Below are 15,533 nucleotides of genomic sequence, written 5' to 3'. Positions count from 1 at the left end.
CACTTTTTTTGATAAAATGTTTTTGTACAAGGATGACGTGGTTTTTCAGCTGCATTAGTAATTAGTGTATTTTGCAAAACTTTAATTTTCACATCACTCAAATTCTTTGATCAACAACTGCATATTAGTAATGGTGGAAAATACAAAGAAGACGACAAGAAGCGACGAGAGGGTGATGGCTCAGCATGTTTTTAAATAACTTATTGTGTGAACAAACTTAATCACACGTAGTTTTAATTGTTTCCTATGTAATAGAAACACAGCAAGTACAAAAATGTGTTTTGTGTATATTTGCAATGGAAATGCAGCTAGTTACATTCTGGATGATCTTAACAATTAAAACTCTTACTCCAAACTCAGGAACAATTTCTTCTGGAAATGCAGTATTAATATGCCCCAATTTAGCCTAATAATATCTCAATGAAGTACATTTTTGATGGATAGTTCAGAGTTCCTGAAATGAGTTTCTGTGAAAATATCAATACCCAGACCTGCAAATGCCACAGTACGGTTAGTTTAGGTCAGGAATAATAGTTAATCAGATGAGGCTTTTGATTTAACTGATTTTAGCAATTTATGAAAAGATAAAAATTGTTATATCTATAGGAATGTGATTGCATCCGGATTAAGTGCAGCAAAATACCTTGAAGCAACAACTTGCAATTGACTCGGGCAATGACCTTATTCATCTTTGCCCGTGTGTGTCCATCTCACTGTCACTCTAAGCAGGTTTACACCTCTGACCCTGTCAAGAGTGTCAAATAGCTTGTCCGAGGCCTTCAGTGAAGCATGATGACAGGCCCTCTAATGCATTGCAGCACAAGTGCCATATCTTCCCCGCCTAAGGGCAGACAGGTGCACAGTTGAATGAGACACAAAGACCAAACACGCAAACAAACACCCTTATACATACATTTGATCAAGACAAAGTCTTGACAAATGAGATATTTGTCATAGGAACTGCATGCTAATTAAATGTACCTTTATTTTCATAAGATAAGTGAATAAATAGAAAGCTAAGGGCTTTGAGCTAAATATGTTTAGTATTAATGCAGCAATGTTTAAATGCATCAATTCATTTAAAGTATTTTTGATGACCAAGGACAATTGAGTCATTTTGCCCCCTTGCCAATTCATAGCAACCCTTTTATGCCCATTCCTACCTTATTTTTATTCTTTTTTCACTTCTTACATTTCTTTCAGCTAAATTTAGCTTTTATACAGACAGGTTTTTTTCCATTCCTTGATTTTAATAATGTTTAAATGTATGCATTTTTTTTTCTCTTTCTAATTTATTATTTTTACATGTTGAATTATTCAAATAAATTATGATAAAATATGTAATTTAGGTGTGTTATATTTTTGTTTGTTATGAAAACGAACAAACAAAGAGCTTTCCTGCCAACAGCCATCACAATCTACAATATCTTTTTGAAGAATCTGAATTAATATGAATTACAACATTAAATTTTTCTTTGGGTTCAATAAAGTATGTATTGTATTATGTATTGGAAAATCTAGAATTTTTCCTGTTTAAGCCAGTTGTCCTTCTCATCTTATGAAAAATGAAACATTATGACCCCTGTTTAAACCCAAATAACTAGGAACAACCTCCTGCTGTTAGATGTTTTATTAGAGTAATTTAACTATGTTTAATAAAACCGTAGTTATTATTTTTTTGCTTACACTTGACTTTCTTCTCCCCTTCTACTTGAGCCAGCTCCTTTGGGAATTTCTCGGCTGGTCTACAAAAGCCAGCCGTCTTCCTCTGGGTCTCCTCCTGGTGGAACATGCATGGTAAAACCTCACCAGGGAGGCCCTGGTGTTATTGAGTAGAGCCTAAAGTGCACACTAGTTTTCTGGTTTGTACATTTTTGGCATAAATCAGAGTGCCATTTATCATCTAGTGGCACTTTAATATGTAGTTGTTAACTTGTGCAGATTTTCTGCAAATCATAAAGGTGCTACATCAAAAAGGGACACAATGACCTGGACATGGCAGTGTTCAGTTGCTTCTGAACACTGCCATTTCAAGCTGCCGTTTATAATCACTCTCTCAATGTCTTATATGTCTCAATGTTGCAGAAATAAGTTTAAATTATGATACAAAGAATTCAGTTTCAACTACAAAAGTAAAAACTCTGAAATCCTGAGATGGACATGACTTTTTTCTTAAGGCTGCAATATGTTTTAGTGCAGTCGTGTCCTCAAAAGTGCAAGAGGTTTGCACTATCTTTGAAGCCTCTTCCATTGGGATATGGATTAAAACTGAGAATATGGGAGGGACAACTCATAAAAACCTGTCTGCATAACAAACATGAATCAACTTCAATACAACCCTCTCAAAGAAAGAAGAAAGTCTTTCAAAGAAATACCTTTATCCTCTTTATTGTTTCATCTTGAAATGGCTCACCATCAGAGCCTTGGAGGAAGCCTAAGATGACATTCAAGCGTAGCATACGTGGACTCAGATTTTACACCAGTCAAAGTGGTATTCTTAGTTCATTGGCTGTGATGAAATATCCGGTTCTGTGAGGGTCATGAGAGGATGGTGGGAACCTGAAGAGCTGGACCCCGGTAACCTCACGAAGAAGCAAGTCATCCTTCAGGAAATCCAGCACTCTGGCATGGAGGATTTGTTCAATGTGTGCACTTACACCTTGCCAGTATACCCACATCCTCCAAGCCAGCGATTCCCAGTCCTAATACACCGTCCCTCCCTCACCAGAGGGCCCCATGTTCATTCTGAAGAAATACGTCTTTTAGAAGCTTGTCTCAGCCATCTGTCACGGATGTCCCAGGAAATCTACCCATCGACACCAATGGCTTGCATAAATAAAGTGCCAGTTGTGATTGGACAGATGAAAGAATTGTAAATGAAAAGTAATATTTCTGTCAAACTATAGCACAAACTTGGAGCTCAAGCTGAAATTATAGGGCTGTAAAAATTTGACATATAAGGTGAAGGAGGCATATTTAATGTTAATGAAGGTGTTTTTGTCAAATTTGAAGGTCTCCAATCTCAGCCTTTTATTTCCATTTTATATTTTCACCTGTAAAACTATTTGACGATGCTCGTACAACTAATTCCATTACTCTGTGTTGTCAAAATACTAGGCAACCTTCATGTCGTAACACAACAGCAAACATTTCTGAACGTATCCAGGGCGGAGTGCAAAATTTTATGTAAATCCCCTTAACGACCTTTTCAGGGCGCCGACAATCACCATACAAAGGTGACTGGCAGGCGACACTGGTGCACATTTATCCTTTTGCCCCAGCCCGTCTTTCTCTACAGCGCCCCCTGCTGTGAGAGGCGTGGGGTAGGGTGCCCAATGGCACTTGTTGCCAATGGAAGAAGCCAGCATGGACCCTCTCATGGCAGCGATACAGGTCATTGCAATAATGTTCGGTTTGTTTCCCGCTTCACACCACCTTTGGGATTTGGCCCGCCCGATAATCCAGTACATGAGACGCAGAGGGAGGTATCCCATGCTTGTCCATCCGAGTTCCAGCCTTGTTTAGCCCAAACCCGCTCCTTTGTATGACTCACACAACTGTCTATTGGTTGTCAAAGGGGCCATTTCATAATACGCTTCCATTACCACAATTATTAAGATTACTTAAGCCATAAAATACCAACCAAAAATCCGAAATTGGTTGTTCAACTAAATGTAATAATTTATGAAACTACCAGAGAATATGTTACAGATGAATAAAAAACTTGTTCACAGACACACACTCTTTTTCTATGGCACTGTTTGACACAGACGCACACACACCAGCGTTCCCAAGCCCCTGACTGAGTGTTTTTATCCTTACTAGGCCTTGTCTCAGAGGGGAGTCAGGCCCCTACTGAGAACTTATCCACTTCCTGCTGCAAAGCCTGGTTTGCCCCTTGGCAGCCCTCTTCCATTCAGAAACTTGTTTTAAGACCCATTAACCATAAATTATTTTGCTATAAGTAACTAAGAAATAATGAAAATTCCTTATGGTTGATGATGTAGGTAACTTTCACATGGGCTGAAATGCACATGAAAGAGCATTTTTCTCCCAGAAGAGGGATGCTGCCTTGAAAGAACTTATAAGAGTTTTACTGTAGCCGTCTCCCATGAGGATGTGCCCCCCAGGTGGGCATAAGAGTTCCAGGGGTGACATTTTACCAGAATAAAGAATAGATTAAAAAAATAAACCAAGAAAAAAGAAAGAACAGGATGAACATGTCATTGTTCTTGCGTTTGTGTATGTGTTGGGGAAAAAGTTGTTAGGCGTGTACCATCACCAGCGGTGCCATCAAAATTAGTTTGTGTGTGTGCTTTCAGAGGGGTGTGTGTGTGATATATACACCCCCCTACTGTCCTATTTCCAGTCGTCTGTCCACACATAACAACTGTCAGTATCCAGCGAGATATGAAGCTGAAAACAAGGATGACGAAGAGCAACGCTCAGTTGGATATTACCGTTGTGTTTGACATGGACTATGGTGGATTTAGCATCACCTTAAGGACCTAAACTATACCTTTTGCATTTTCTATGGTAGGTGCATATGCTATAATGTTGTCCATCCAGTGAACTCAGTGAGTTATCTTGTAAAACCTTGGCTTTTTATTTTTCATTGGGATTCAGCTCGCTCATCCAAGAATATAAGAATCTCATATTGCAAGACGAGGTTTAAAAGCAAATTTGTTTTCAACTTGAATATATCTTTCTTTTATGCATTTTTTATTTTTTTTGCTAGGGAATACATATGTGAATTGGCTATGGTCAGCAGCTAAAGATAGAGCATTTAGAAATTAAGACTTGAGAAGCAGAAAAATTAATAAGAGATGCATTTGTGTTGTTGCTACCCAGCATGCAGCTGTACTGAACTCTTGCTTTTATATTTAATATGCCAGAGAGATGTTTGCTTATCTGATGCGAATGGAACAGAGCATTGCCTATGTGAAACCAGACCACAATGGAATTTGATAGGAACAGTGTAGCTTTTATACTCTGTACATGACTAAACATTTAATTTTTGAAGTGAAACAGTTTATAATTTTTTTAACCTGAAACTTGCTTGATTATTCTAGTTTTTTCCTAACCCATCTATTTGTTTTCCATTCCCGGTTAACCCATGTTGTCACAGACTTCCAGCAGTTGTGGGGCAAGAGGCAGGGCAAAGTTCTTACAAAATCATGCCCACAGGAAAACTGTCTCATAACTAATGTAGTTCAGAGTGCAGATGAAGGGAGAAAGAGTGGGTGTTTTTTCATTTAAACCATAAGAAAGCTGTATAATTACATTTATTTGATAAGACTAAAAAAATCTTTGTTCTCCAAAAAAACTGATGAACCAAAATTAGTTGAACCACAAACCGAAATGCTGTTGAATGCATCTGTAGGCGAGTAAACTTTTAGGAAGCAGATGAGCGGTTGGCCTTTGTAACGCGAATTTGTTTGCACATCACAATGTGAATTTGTAGAAGGTACAAATTCTCTGTTTGGTTTTCTTGTGAAGAAGCCCAAACAGAGAATATTATGTGAAAATTTTATTCACTTTGGGGAGAAATATAAAGTTGGTGGGTCAAACATAGTGTGGATCACTGAAGCATGTGTGCAGATATGTTGTCCATTTGGGAGACTTAAACAAAAAATATAAGTTGCTGTATGAAATATGTGGGTCTTTTCTGACAGTACCGTTTCATTTGACATCTAATGCTGGCAAAGGAGGGCGACTGTGGCTCTACGGTAGAGTAGTCGTCCTGCAATTGGAAGGTTGTAGGTTTGATTCCAACTTCCTCCTGCCACATGTTGATGTGCTTCTGGGCAAGGCACTTAACCCCAAATTGCCTACTGATCTGCTTATCAGTGTATAAATGTGTATGTGTATGTGTTTGTGAGTGTGAATGGGTGAATGTGACTCTAGTGTAAAGCTCTTTGAGTGGTCAAAATGACTGGAAAAACACTATATAAGTTCAGTCAGTCCATTTACAAAAGAGGGTATTTCAGCTTTGAACTGAAGATAATCTTGTGACAGATTTTAAGAATATAATCCTTTATATATCAGACTTTTAATGCAAAAGCCTTTATGCCGGTTTCAACCCATTTCTCCTGTCTTTTTCATGACTTCCTAGAAACCAGATGTTGGTGAGATCTCAATCTGCATGTTTTGTCTACACTGCACTGCCTGTTATAAAGTCATTAATTGGGTTATAACTTCATTACCTTTCTGGTCTTTTACCATTGCAAATACCAAAATGATCAGAAAAATCAGAAGAGCTATTGCACATATATTTAATGGAAAAGACCATAAGGTCATGCAACAGCTTTATCAAAACCCTAAAATTGTTTTTCATTAGATCTTGATGAACTTGCAACACCTACTGGTCCCTTGTGATTTTTTTTTTATTATTTGGTGTCCATATTATTTTAGCTGCTTTTTGATTTGTTTGTGGTTTTGGGGAGGTGGGTTGTTTTCTGCATGTATAATACAAGACTATTTAAATAAATTTGACTTGAATCAGGAGTCATTCCTGCTTGAAGGTCACTCTGGGTAAGCCCCTCCTACCACCATGTTACAATTCTTCAGAGTTAGGTGTTCTTCCAGTTTTCCACAGTCACCTTGGTGCATTTCTCAGATCAAAACTGAATTTCTCAGAGATACTTATTCAATCATTTATGCATATCAAAAAAGCATTTTCTCATTTCTGTGAACAGGTAGAAAATTATTCTGTACATTCATGCAAGGCAAAAGAAATTAGCTTAATCCATGGTGGTCTGCAAAAGAGACAACGAAGGATTTAGGTTAAAATGTTTGAGCAAATTGCAATCTAGTTGGAAATATGCAAACCAAAAAGAAAAAAACAAAAAACAGGAAAACCAACAAACCCTGCTGAATATGTGACTCTACAAGAAACTAAATTATTGTTGCAATAATTCCCATCCACTCATTTAAAAGTACAGCAGGTGCTGAAAGCAATCTTTCAGCTATTCAGCAGTGCAAAACCACAAATTATTGTTGAAGAGTGAGATGGCATTATGCCCCTTTCATGTGTGGTCCCTCAGCCTTCTCCCCTCCTGCTGCTCTTCTGGGGCCTTCTCCCCTCCCTCTGCCCCCTCTGCTGGGGTTAGTGGGTATAGTTGACCCTGGTTAAAATTCAACTTTCTCAACAATATCATGGTTAGTCATGTCCTTAGGGGCCTGCTTGTGCAGGGAAAGGATACTCAAGTTGCAAAATTAAAAAATATAGACATCTTAAGTTACCCAAACAAAATTAAGAATCTCTCTCTTGTAAAAAAAAAAAAAAAAAAAAAAAAAAAAAAAAGCAGGGTGTAAAAATAATTTTGACATTGAAATGTAATGTTGACTTTATTTAAGCAAACATAGGACAGCCTTGGCAAAAAAGTTCAAATGGATGATTTTTAGTGACTGTACTGTGCTGCCTAGTTTTATAAAGAGCCATGAAGGCATTTGGGAGCTGAAGTGATCCATTTCTGTTATCAAATTGTCAGCTTCTATTGTTTCTTAGCTTGCATATTCAGTTGCTTAGCATCTCAAGAGCTATTTTGTTGCTGTAGTGCAGCAGGTCTGGACTGCAGAGACATCAGTATAACATCCTTACTCTTTAACTATAGAGCCATGAAGTGAATAGTGTTTGGTTTGATATTGATTTACTCAAACTGGGGTCTTCCTTGATGTCATAATTTATTGATATTAATTTTTACATTTTATTCAGCTTAATGAGAAACATCCAACACAATATATGTAACATACATACCACCTGAAAATTGATTTCCAGTGCTAATAACAGAAAATTTGGTATTCTATAGTGGATTTGTGAGATTTCAAAAAAGATTATTTCAAATGCTGGAAAAAGCTTTCTATACCAGGCATTTCTTTTGTTCCTCTCCATTTGACTGTTTTACGAATTCATTAATAGATACTGCACAACGCGTCTTCATAATCATGGAGAAGTCAAAAATAAATGAGTGTTCAATTGGCCTAAATCTGAGAAAAATATGATAATCCTATGATGATCCTGGATAACTATATAATAATTTATAAGAATAGAAGAATATCCAGTTGCAAAATATAAAGAAATTCTTAAAATAATTTAAAAGGCTTGAATTGCATCGTATATATTATGCTGCAGGTGATCAAATCATTGAAAGTAGCATAACTGTTGTGCCTTCTTAAACATGTCATATTTCCATATAAAACACTCTATTACTCATCCATATTATTACAGATTGTGCCTTTTGAAAGAAGCACTTTCAACAAGATTGAAAGAATCTTAAGAATGTAAAAGAATGGGGGCGTGCTCCGGTGGCGTAGAGGCTAGCACGCCCCACACTTGGAGGCCCCCAGTCCTCGACGCGGCCATTGCGGGTTCGATTCCCAGACCCGACGACACTTGCCGCATGTCCTCCCCCCTCTCCCTCCCGTCAGCCTACCATGAAAAAAGGGACACTAGAGCCCACAAAAAAGGACCCCCGGGTGGGAAAAAAAAAAAAAAAAAAAAAAAAAAAAAAAAAAGAATGAGTCTTTAGTTTAAATCACATCAGTCCAAATAAAAATAGCGCCGGTTCAGAAAAGTATTATGCTTTTATTCATTATTAATTTGCCATGATTATGTTCCAGTTTTGGATGCACCTAATGCAAAGCTTGAGAGTTTGTCTAGCTGCTGTGGAAGAATAAATTAATGAATTAATTAATGATGAAATCACTGTTAATGACATGATGACAGAGTTTAGCAACCATAACTTAATGACTTCCTGCCTAGTATTAAGTAAGAACTCTTAGCCTCCATTCCGAAATCTGGAGGTTTCCTGTGGTTTCTGCAACCTTGACATTAGGAAATAATGGCATCATTGTGGATTAGGATCACTTCCTAAAAATGTAATCAAGAACAACATGTTTGGTATTCTAGGTCAGGCAATAACTTCATAATATTTTATATGTTGAGTCATTCACAGGTATCTGTTACAGAGGAACATCAGCTCTACAATTTGGAGCTGACCACAAAAAAGGGAAGTATTATTGCAATATTGGAGGAATACGTGAGTAATGGGGCCACAAACAATATTTTGAGCTGTGGCATACACTGAATTATTCTGCATCTGATATGCTCCAAGTTTTTAGAGAAAATTTGGAGAAATGTGGCTGCTAGTGCTCCTGGAGTCACTGTGTGAAATGGAAGGTGTTGAATCTTTCGCTAAATATTGAAAAACATAGATAACTAAAAATAGTAAGAAGAAGAAAACAAAACCGAAGTTTGAAGTTTTTGATAACAATCACATTATTTTTTTCAATATCAAGAATTGCTTTACGCTTTTATTAACTTACACCAGTTTAAACCTTTTGATTAACTGTCTTTTGTAATAGGCATCAAGACCTACTTAATCACTTTTATTACTTTAATCAACCCATATTTAACTTGCTTAGGAAAAAATAAAAAATAAAATAAGGATGCTCACATGATACTTAATGTCTTAATAGGTTCAACCTAAAAAAAACTGACAGTAAAAGATGGATTCCACTGAGATGCACTGCAGAATGGCCCAGGAAATCAGCTTTACAATATGGATGATCAGATGGTCCCCATGTCCACAAATATAATCTTGCACAAACACAATTTTGGTCAATATTTCTCACTTAAAATAGCATACAAGGTGCCTTGTATTTGTGACAGTAGCATTTAAGCCTGAATTTGAATAATAAACCTTAGGTTTAGTTTTTTTGTTTTATCTTAAGTTTTTGATTTTTTGTTTGTTTGTTTGTTTGTTTCCGTATTTCAAAGGTGCATTTAAATTAGGCAATTAAATCTTAAAGTATTCAGATTCGATTTCCGACCTGTAGCAAAAAACCTTTTTCCCCCCCTTCAACATGTGCGTGCGATTCTCTTCTCGACCACAGGGGGCGATGTCTCCCGGTCTGTGATCGCTGAAGTTCTACAGGAAGCTCTGACGTGTCAAATCATCGCCATTTTTCTGTAAAGGAGGAAACGCCTTAAGGGAAGAAAACATATCGAGCGAGTGAGTTGAAACAATTTATAACAAAACTAAATGTTTAACCTTCTGTAAAATCGTACCGTAGGCTGTAGTTATGCAGGCAGACATGTTTGTACAAGTTAAATAAAACTGCTTCACGTGTTTGCGGTATCAACACGTTCAGAAGCAGAGTAACTTACTGCTAGGAAAGCTAGTTTCTCTCGACGATGCTGTCCTTTGCTTCGTATCTTCCCCTCATATATTATATCCTAGGTTGTTGTTAAAATATATAATAGCGTGAATTCTTTAAAATACCATCTAATTGCCGTGCTGCCTTTGGCGTTATTGTACCGCAGCATTCTATTGTGAGTGTTTGTTTAGGTAGATGGGCAACTTTTCGCACCGCACCCTGAACAGTCAGCTGTAAAAGCTGCCGCAGCCTCCGTGGCTTCTTGGATGGGAATCCATAAATGGCCCCAAGTGACGCATAGTTCCCGCGAAGCAAATACTGCTGAAAATGTTTTGGATTATTAGCTTTCATCCATGTTAAGAATAACCTCGATAAAATGGTTGCCTCATTTTCTTTTCTTTTTTTTAATCCTAACTATGTAGGACTATTTAAAGTGTCTGTGGGGATTTATTTACCAAATTTATTAAAGATAAAATTGTTGAATTTGTTCTACAGAAGCTTCCCTACACTATTTGTTTACAGGTCTCATGAAGAAGTAGGATGATCACATACAATGGTGTGAAAGTGTTTTTCCCCTTCTTGGTTTCCTATTTTTTGGCTTGTTTGTCACACTTCAGTATTTCAGAACAGCAAACCAATTTAGATATTAGTCGAATACAACACAGGTCAACACTAAGTTCAGTTTATAAATAAAGGTGTTTTATTACTAAAAGAGGAAAAAATCCAAACCTACATGGCTCTGTTTGAACCCTGATGACCCCCTAACCTAGTAACTACTTTGGGCATTCTTACCAGTAATAACTGCATTCAGTTGTTCTTCATAATCTATAATGAGTCATTGTCAGTACTGTAGAGGACTTTTTGCCCAACTCATTTGTGCAGAATTGTAATTTAGCCACATTGAAGCATTTTTGTGCATGAGTGAATTTTTTAAGGTCATGCTACGGCATACCAATAGAATTTGGATCAGAACTTTGACTAGGCCTGTGTGGTACACAGCAAAATTCATGATTTCATTTAACACAGCCAGTCTTCCTGGCCCTGAATCAACACAACAGCCCCAGACAATCACACTACCACCAACACATTTTACTCTTAGTATGATATTCTTTTTTCTGGAATGAAGGTTTGGATACTTTTTTCTCACTCAATATTAAACACTTTTACTTAAAAACTGAATTTTGTGTTTACTTGTATTATCTTTGACTTTATTACTGAAGTGTGACAAACATGCCAAAAAAGGGAAATCAGGAAGGGCATCAACACTTTTTTCACACCAGAATATTAAATTGAAGACAACAAAATCAAAGCAATATTTCATTGTTTAGATGGCTGGAGATTGTAATTAGGTAAGAATTCATATCCTTATTTTTTCCTGTGTGCAAAGGTTGTTTATCCAAGAGTCTAATAAAAAAAGTATACTGTAAATGTTTTATGCCACTAACAACATGAATGAATAAAGTGCTTGCAAATTACATTTGTATTTTGTTTGTGTTAAACTTTTATATCTTGGGTATCTAATAACTGTGTTTTTTTTTTTTTTTTTTTTTTTTTATCTTAATAGTTTCAATTACTTTTTTCTTTTTCACTGAACAGTTTGTTTGGAAACAGCTGACTTTGAGATTTCTATGTATGATAAAAGCACCAATTGGAGATTGTTGCTGCCAATATTGCATTAGAGATATTGATTGCTACATTTACTTTGTTGAGATGGGTGTGGAAAAATTGTTGCTGTTTTACAGTGAATGGATACATAATCACCACAAAAGAAAAATATTTCAGACTTGTCAGCATTCATAAACACAAAGCAAATTTTAAGAATTTTATTTCAATAAATAAAGATATTTTGTCTACATTATCAAAGCTTCTCATGGTACTAAATTGAGCAGCAATTTGTTGCTTCATTGTTCATCAATTGTTTCTGTTTATCCTCAGATTTGGCGGATTTATCACACCGTTTTTGTCCTGAAGTGATTTTTTTCTCCCATCACCGGCAGCCATGGGGAATATGTTTGCGGGGCTCTTTAAAATGTTTGGGAAGAAGGAGATGCGGATACTAATGGTTGGCTTGGATGCTGCAGGAAAGACAACTATTTTGTACAAGCTTAAACTTGGAGAGATTGTGACAACCATTCCAACAATAGGTGGGTCAATAGGTACTAAGCATGTGCTTAGCACATAGCTGGACAGAAGGCTATTTGAGGTGTGTTTTGTCTGGCTGCTAAAACTTGTTGGTTAACATGCCTTTTCTTTTTTTTTTGCTTTTTTCCTTAGGTTTTAATGTAGAGACAGTAGAGTATAAGAACATCAGTTTCACAGTATGGGATGTTGGCGGTCAAGACAAAATCCGACCACTGTGGCGTCATTATTTTCAGAACACACAGGGTAATTTTTGATCAGTTTTATATTTCATGGTTAGACCAACTGCTTTGGAAAAATACTCATCACTCTTTTCTGTCTTCTTTTATATATATAATTTTTTTTTAATTATTATTTTTTATTTAGGTCTGATTTTTGTCGTGGATAGCAATGACAGGGAGCGATGTGCTGAGGCTCGGGAAGAGCTCTTGAGGATGTTGGCTGAAGACGAACTGCGCGATGCTGTGCTTTTAGTGTTTGCTAACAAACAAGTAAGTAACGATAGCCTTAAAAACATATGAATGCCATTTTCTTTGTTAGCCCTCTCTTTTTTTTTTTTCTAGGTGCTAGCTTTTAAAATATTTCTCCCTGATTCGCTTGCAGGACCTTCCTAATGCCATGAATGCTGCAGAGTTGACAGACAAGTTGAACCTTCACTCCCTGCGTAACAGAAACTGGTACATCCAGGCAACCTGTGCCACTACTGGAGACGGTCTCTATGAAGGACTTGATTGGCTGTCTAATCAGCTCAAAAACCATTAATGGCTAGAGCATTTTAAAAAAAATACTCTGTTCCGCCCAACCCCTCATGTTTTCTCCTTTCTAAGTAAAACTGAATCAACCCCATACTGGAAACCATCCCTCTGCTCAGCTTTGATCTCCTATACACAGGCCAGTGGTGGGGTTTTTCTAATCTTGTAAAGCTTTTGTTAGTACACTTTATTTTATCTAAATGTAAATAATTTTTGGTAATAGGGATTTTATTGCACTGACTTTTCTTGGCTGTTGGGTGGCTTTAACTTTGACAAAGAAATTAAGAGAAGAAATTTACCAGAATATTTTGGCCCCAGAAACTCAACACAATCAAATGGCCTCAGTTAGATAACGTAAGGACTGATCAGTGGGGAGGGAGAGTGTGATGAAATAAACCGAATTATACTGATGCACTACTTGAAACTGCTGCAGTAACATGTAACAAATCTTGAATTTAAACAGAACACTGGCATTAACCGTTTGTACTGACATTGCTCTCATCTGTGAACACTCACCAGCTTTTTGTAAAACCATTGATGGAAGTGAACATACTGCAGTGATCGCACACTATATGTATAATGGTGTCGGATCAGCACTGGATCGGTTTTGATTTTTCTATTTAGGACACTCAGGTTGATCATATGTAGCTTTTTCAGAGCAAGCACGTTTACTGGGTGTTTATATCTTTACCCAGAGGAGAAATTCCTTGCCTACTGAGTACATATCCCATTAACTCTATAATCATTTATCTGTGAGTGTACTGTGTGAAGCATATTGAGCTGTTTGGTGCCATAGCTTAAGGTTTTAGGCAGTTGATCGCATGCTTGATTCTTCTCAGTTTGGGGAAATAGCATTTTGAAAGCAATACCAAAATCAGCTGCATCAAAGTGCCACCGTCTTTGATGTAAACAAAAAGCCAAACAAATGCCTTTATTTTTCCAAGATTTGTCTTACAAAATGTTGTTTTCTTCTTTTGTTGGTGCATTATGTTCTTTTTGATTTCTAATTGCCTAAGTGTTCTGATATTGCAATAAGTCTGTCGATGTTGATGTTTGTCAAGATTTGTGGAGGGTTGGGGTCACATTGCAATAAAAGTGACCGGCTACAAAATGATTCTGGAGTTTTATTGTATTATACATTAAAAACTGAATTGTAAAGCTTTCAATAACTGTCACTTAAAGAATTGCATATTTACGATAGTCTTTTTCTGTAAAAAAAGACCAGCTGGACAATGTTTATTATTTTTATTTAGGCGGTATGAGTCACCCTGATTTTCTTAAAATCCAGAAAATCAACTGTTGTTAAATGGATTCAAGCAATGTATAATTTGATCTTGGCTTAAATACAGCTCTGTGAGTGCCTCAGAGGTTTGTTAGAATAATTTGGGAGTAAAGGCGTCACAAAGACCAAGGAACATGAAAATGTGAACTCCAAACCTGCTAGGGCATGAACATCCGACTAAACAGAGAGGACATGGAAGAACGGTGTCAGGCACTTGGCTTGAGTTGAGAATTGCTAAACAGAACTAGAGTTACAATGGAAAGGTTTAGATCAATATTCTTGTTAGAATGGCTCATATAGTCAAAGCACTAATCCAAATCTAATTGAGAATCTATCACAATACATCAACTGGTAGTGTGAAATCTTCAGTGTGTATGAATATTTTTACAAGACACTTCAACAGATTCATTAAGAACCCTTGTAATATTAATCTTAACTGTTACACTTAACAGTTAATACTTAAGAAAATGTGGAAAAACCTCAAAATCATCATGAAATGAGGAAGAAATATAATTCCCATAAGTGTTGACCCACCCACAGTTGAGGTTAAAGTAGTAATGTGAAGAGCATAACCTGCTTCACTTTGTGTAAGGGTGGCAGTCTAGCATTCTTGCAGGTTGATTAGGCTGCCATGGTTAATGCAGCCAAGCCTATAAAACATGGCAGGAGAGCGTAGTAGTGGTGGAAGGCGTAGTAGTTTAAGCCTCAAGTCCCTCATAGGGTGGCTTTGTCTGGCCTCTGCTCCCGCTGCTTCATCAGCTTGGTTCGTGTGTGGCACCAGAACGGTACTCCGTCATAAAAAAAGACCAGTCTGGTATTTGGCACTCTTCTTAATGAACATCTTGCTCTTTTGTGTGTGTGTGTGTGTGCACCCCCCAGGTACCAGCATGCAATATCTCCTCTTTCAAACCCATTCAAGGCAAATGCAAGCACTACACTCTTAAGTGAAGAGCATTCCACAATATCATACAGCATCAAGCATCAGTCAAAGCCATTTCAACTAAAAACCTAAAATTGGTTTATTAATTATATCCTAATACAATATGCTTTATAATTTATGAAATTAAAACTGTGTCCACATTACAATACTATGTTTCAATGCATCAATTAATGCATGTTAGAAAAAATGATAAAACATAAAAAGCTGAACTTTTGCCTTATAGGAATTCTTAGGAAAATCAAAGCCAAAAAAGTTTTGG

The 15,533-nt window shown here is 36.9% G+C and overlaps 1 protein-coding gene across 2 annotated transcripts; it reads left to right on the top strand.

Annotated features, from left to right (window-relative positions):
• The first annotated feature begins 9,898 nt into the window (after positions 1-9,898).
• arf1 (ADP-ribosylation factor 1) lies at positions 9,899-14,166 on the top strand. Of its 2 annotated transcripts, none has more exons than XM_044135406.1 (5): positions 9,899-10,016; positions 12,097-12,305; positions 12,436-12,546; positions 12,667-12,791; positions 12,904-14,166. In XM_044135406.1, the coding sequence occupies exons 2-5, from the start codon at positions 12,161-12,163 to the stop codon at positions 13,060-13,062; spliced, it is 540 nt and encodes a 179-aa protein (XP_043991341.1). In that variant the 5' UTR covers positions 9,899-10,016; positions 12,097-12,160; the 3' UTR covers positions 13,063-14,166. The 2 variants fall into 2 exon arrangements, with proteins under 2 accessions (XP_043991341.1, XP_043991343.1); XM_044135408.1 differs by lacking the exon at positions 9,899-10,016 and adding an exon at positions 10,093-11,510.
• Positions 14,167-15,533: the final 1,367 nt, after the last annotated feature.

The sequence above is a fragment of the Gambusia affinis genome, linkage group LG12 (assembly GCF_019740435.1).
Source record: "Gambusia affinis linkage group LG12, SWU_Gaff_1.0, whole genome shotgun sequence".
NCBI lineage: Eukaryota > Metazoa > Chordata > Actinopteri > Cyprinodontiformes > Poeciliidae > Gambusia > Gambusia affinis.
Note: the sequence above shows the minus strand (reverse complement) of the source record. Positions and strands in the feature narration are given on the sequence as shown.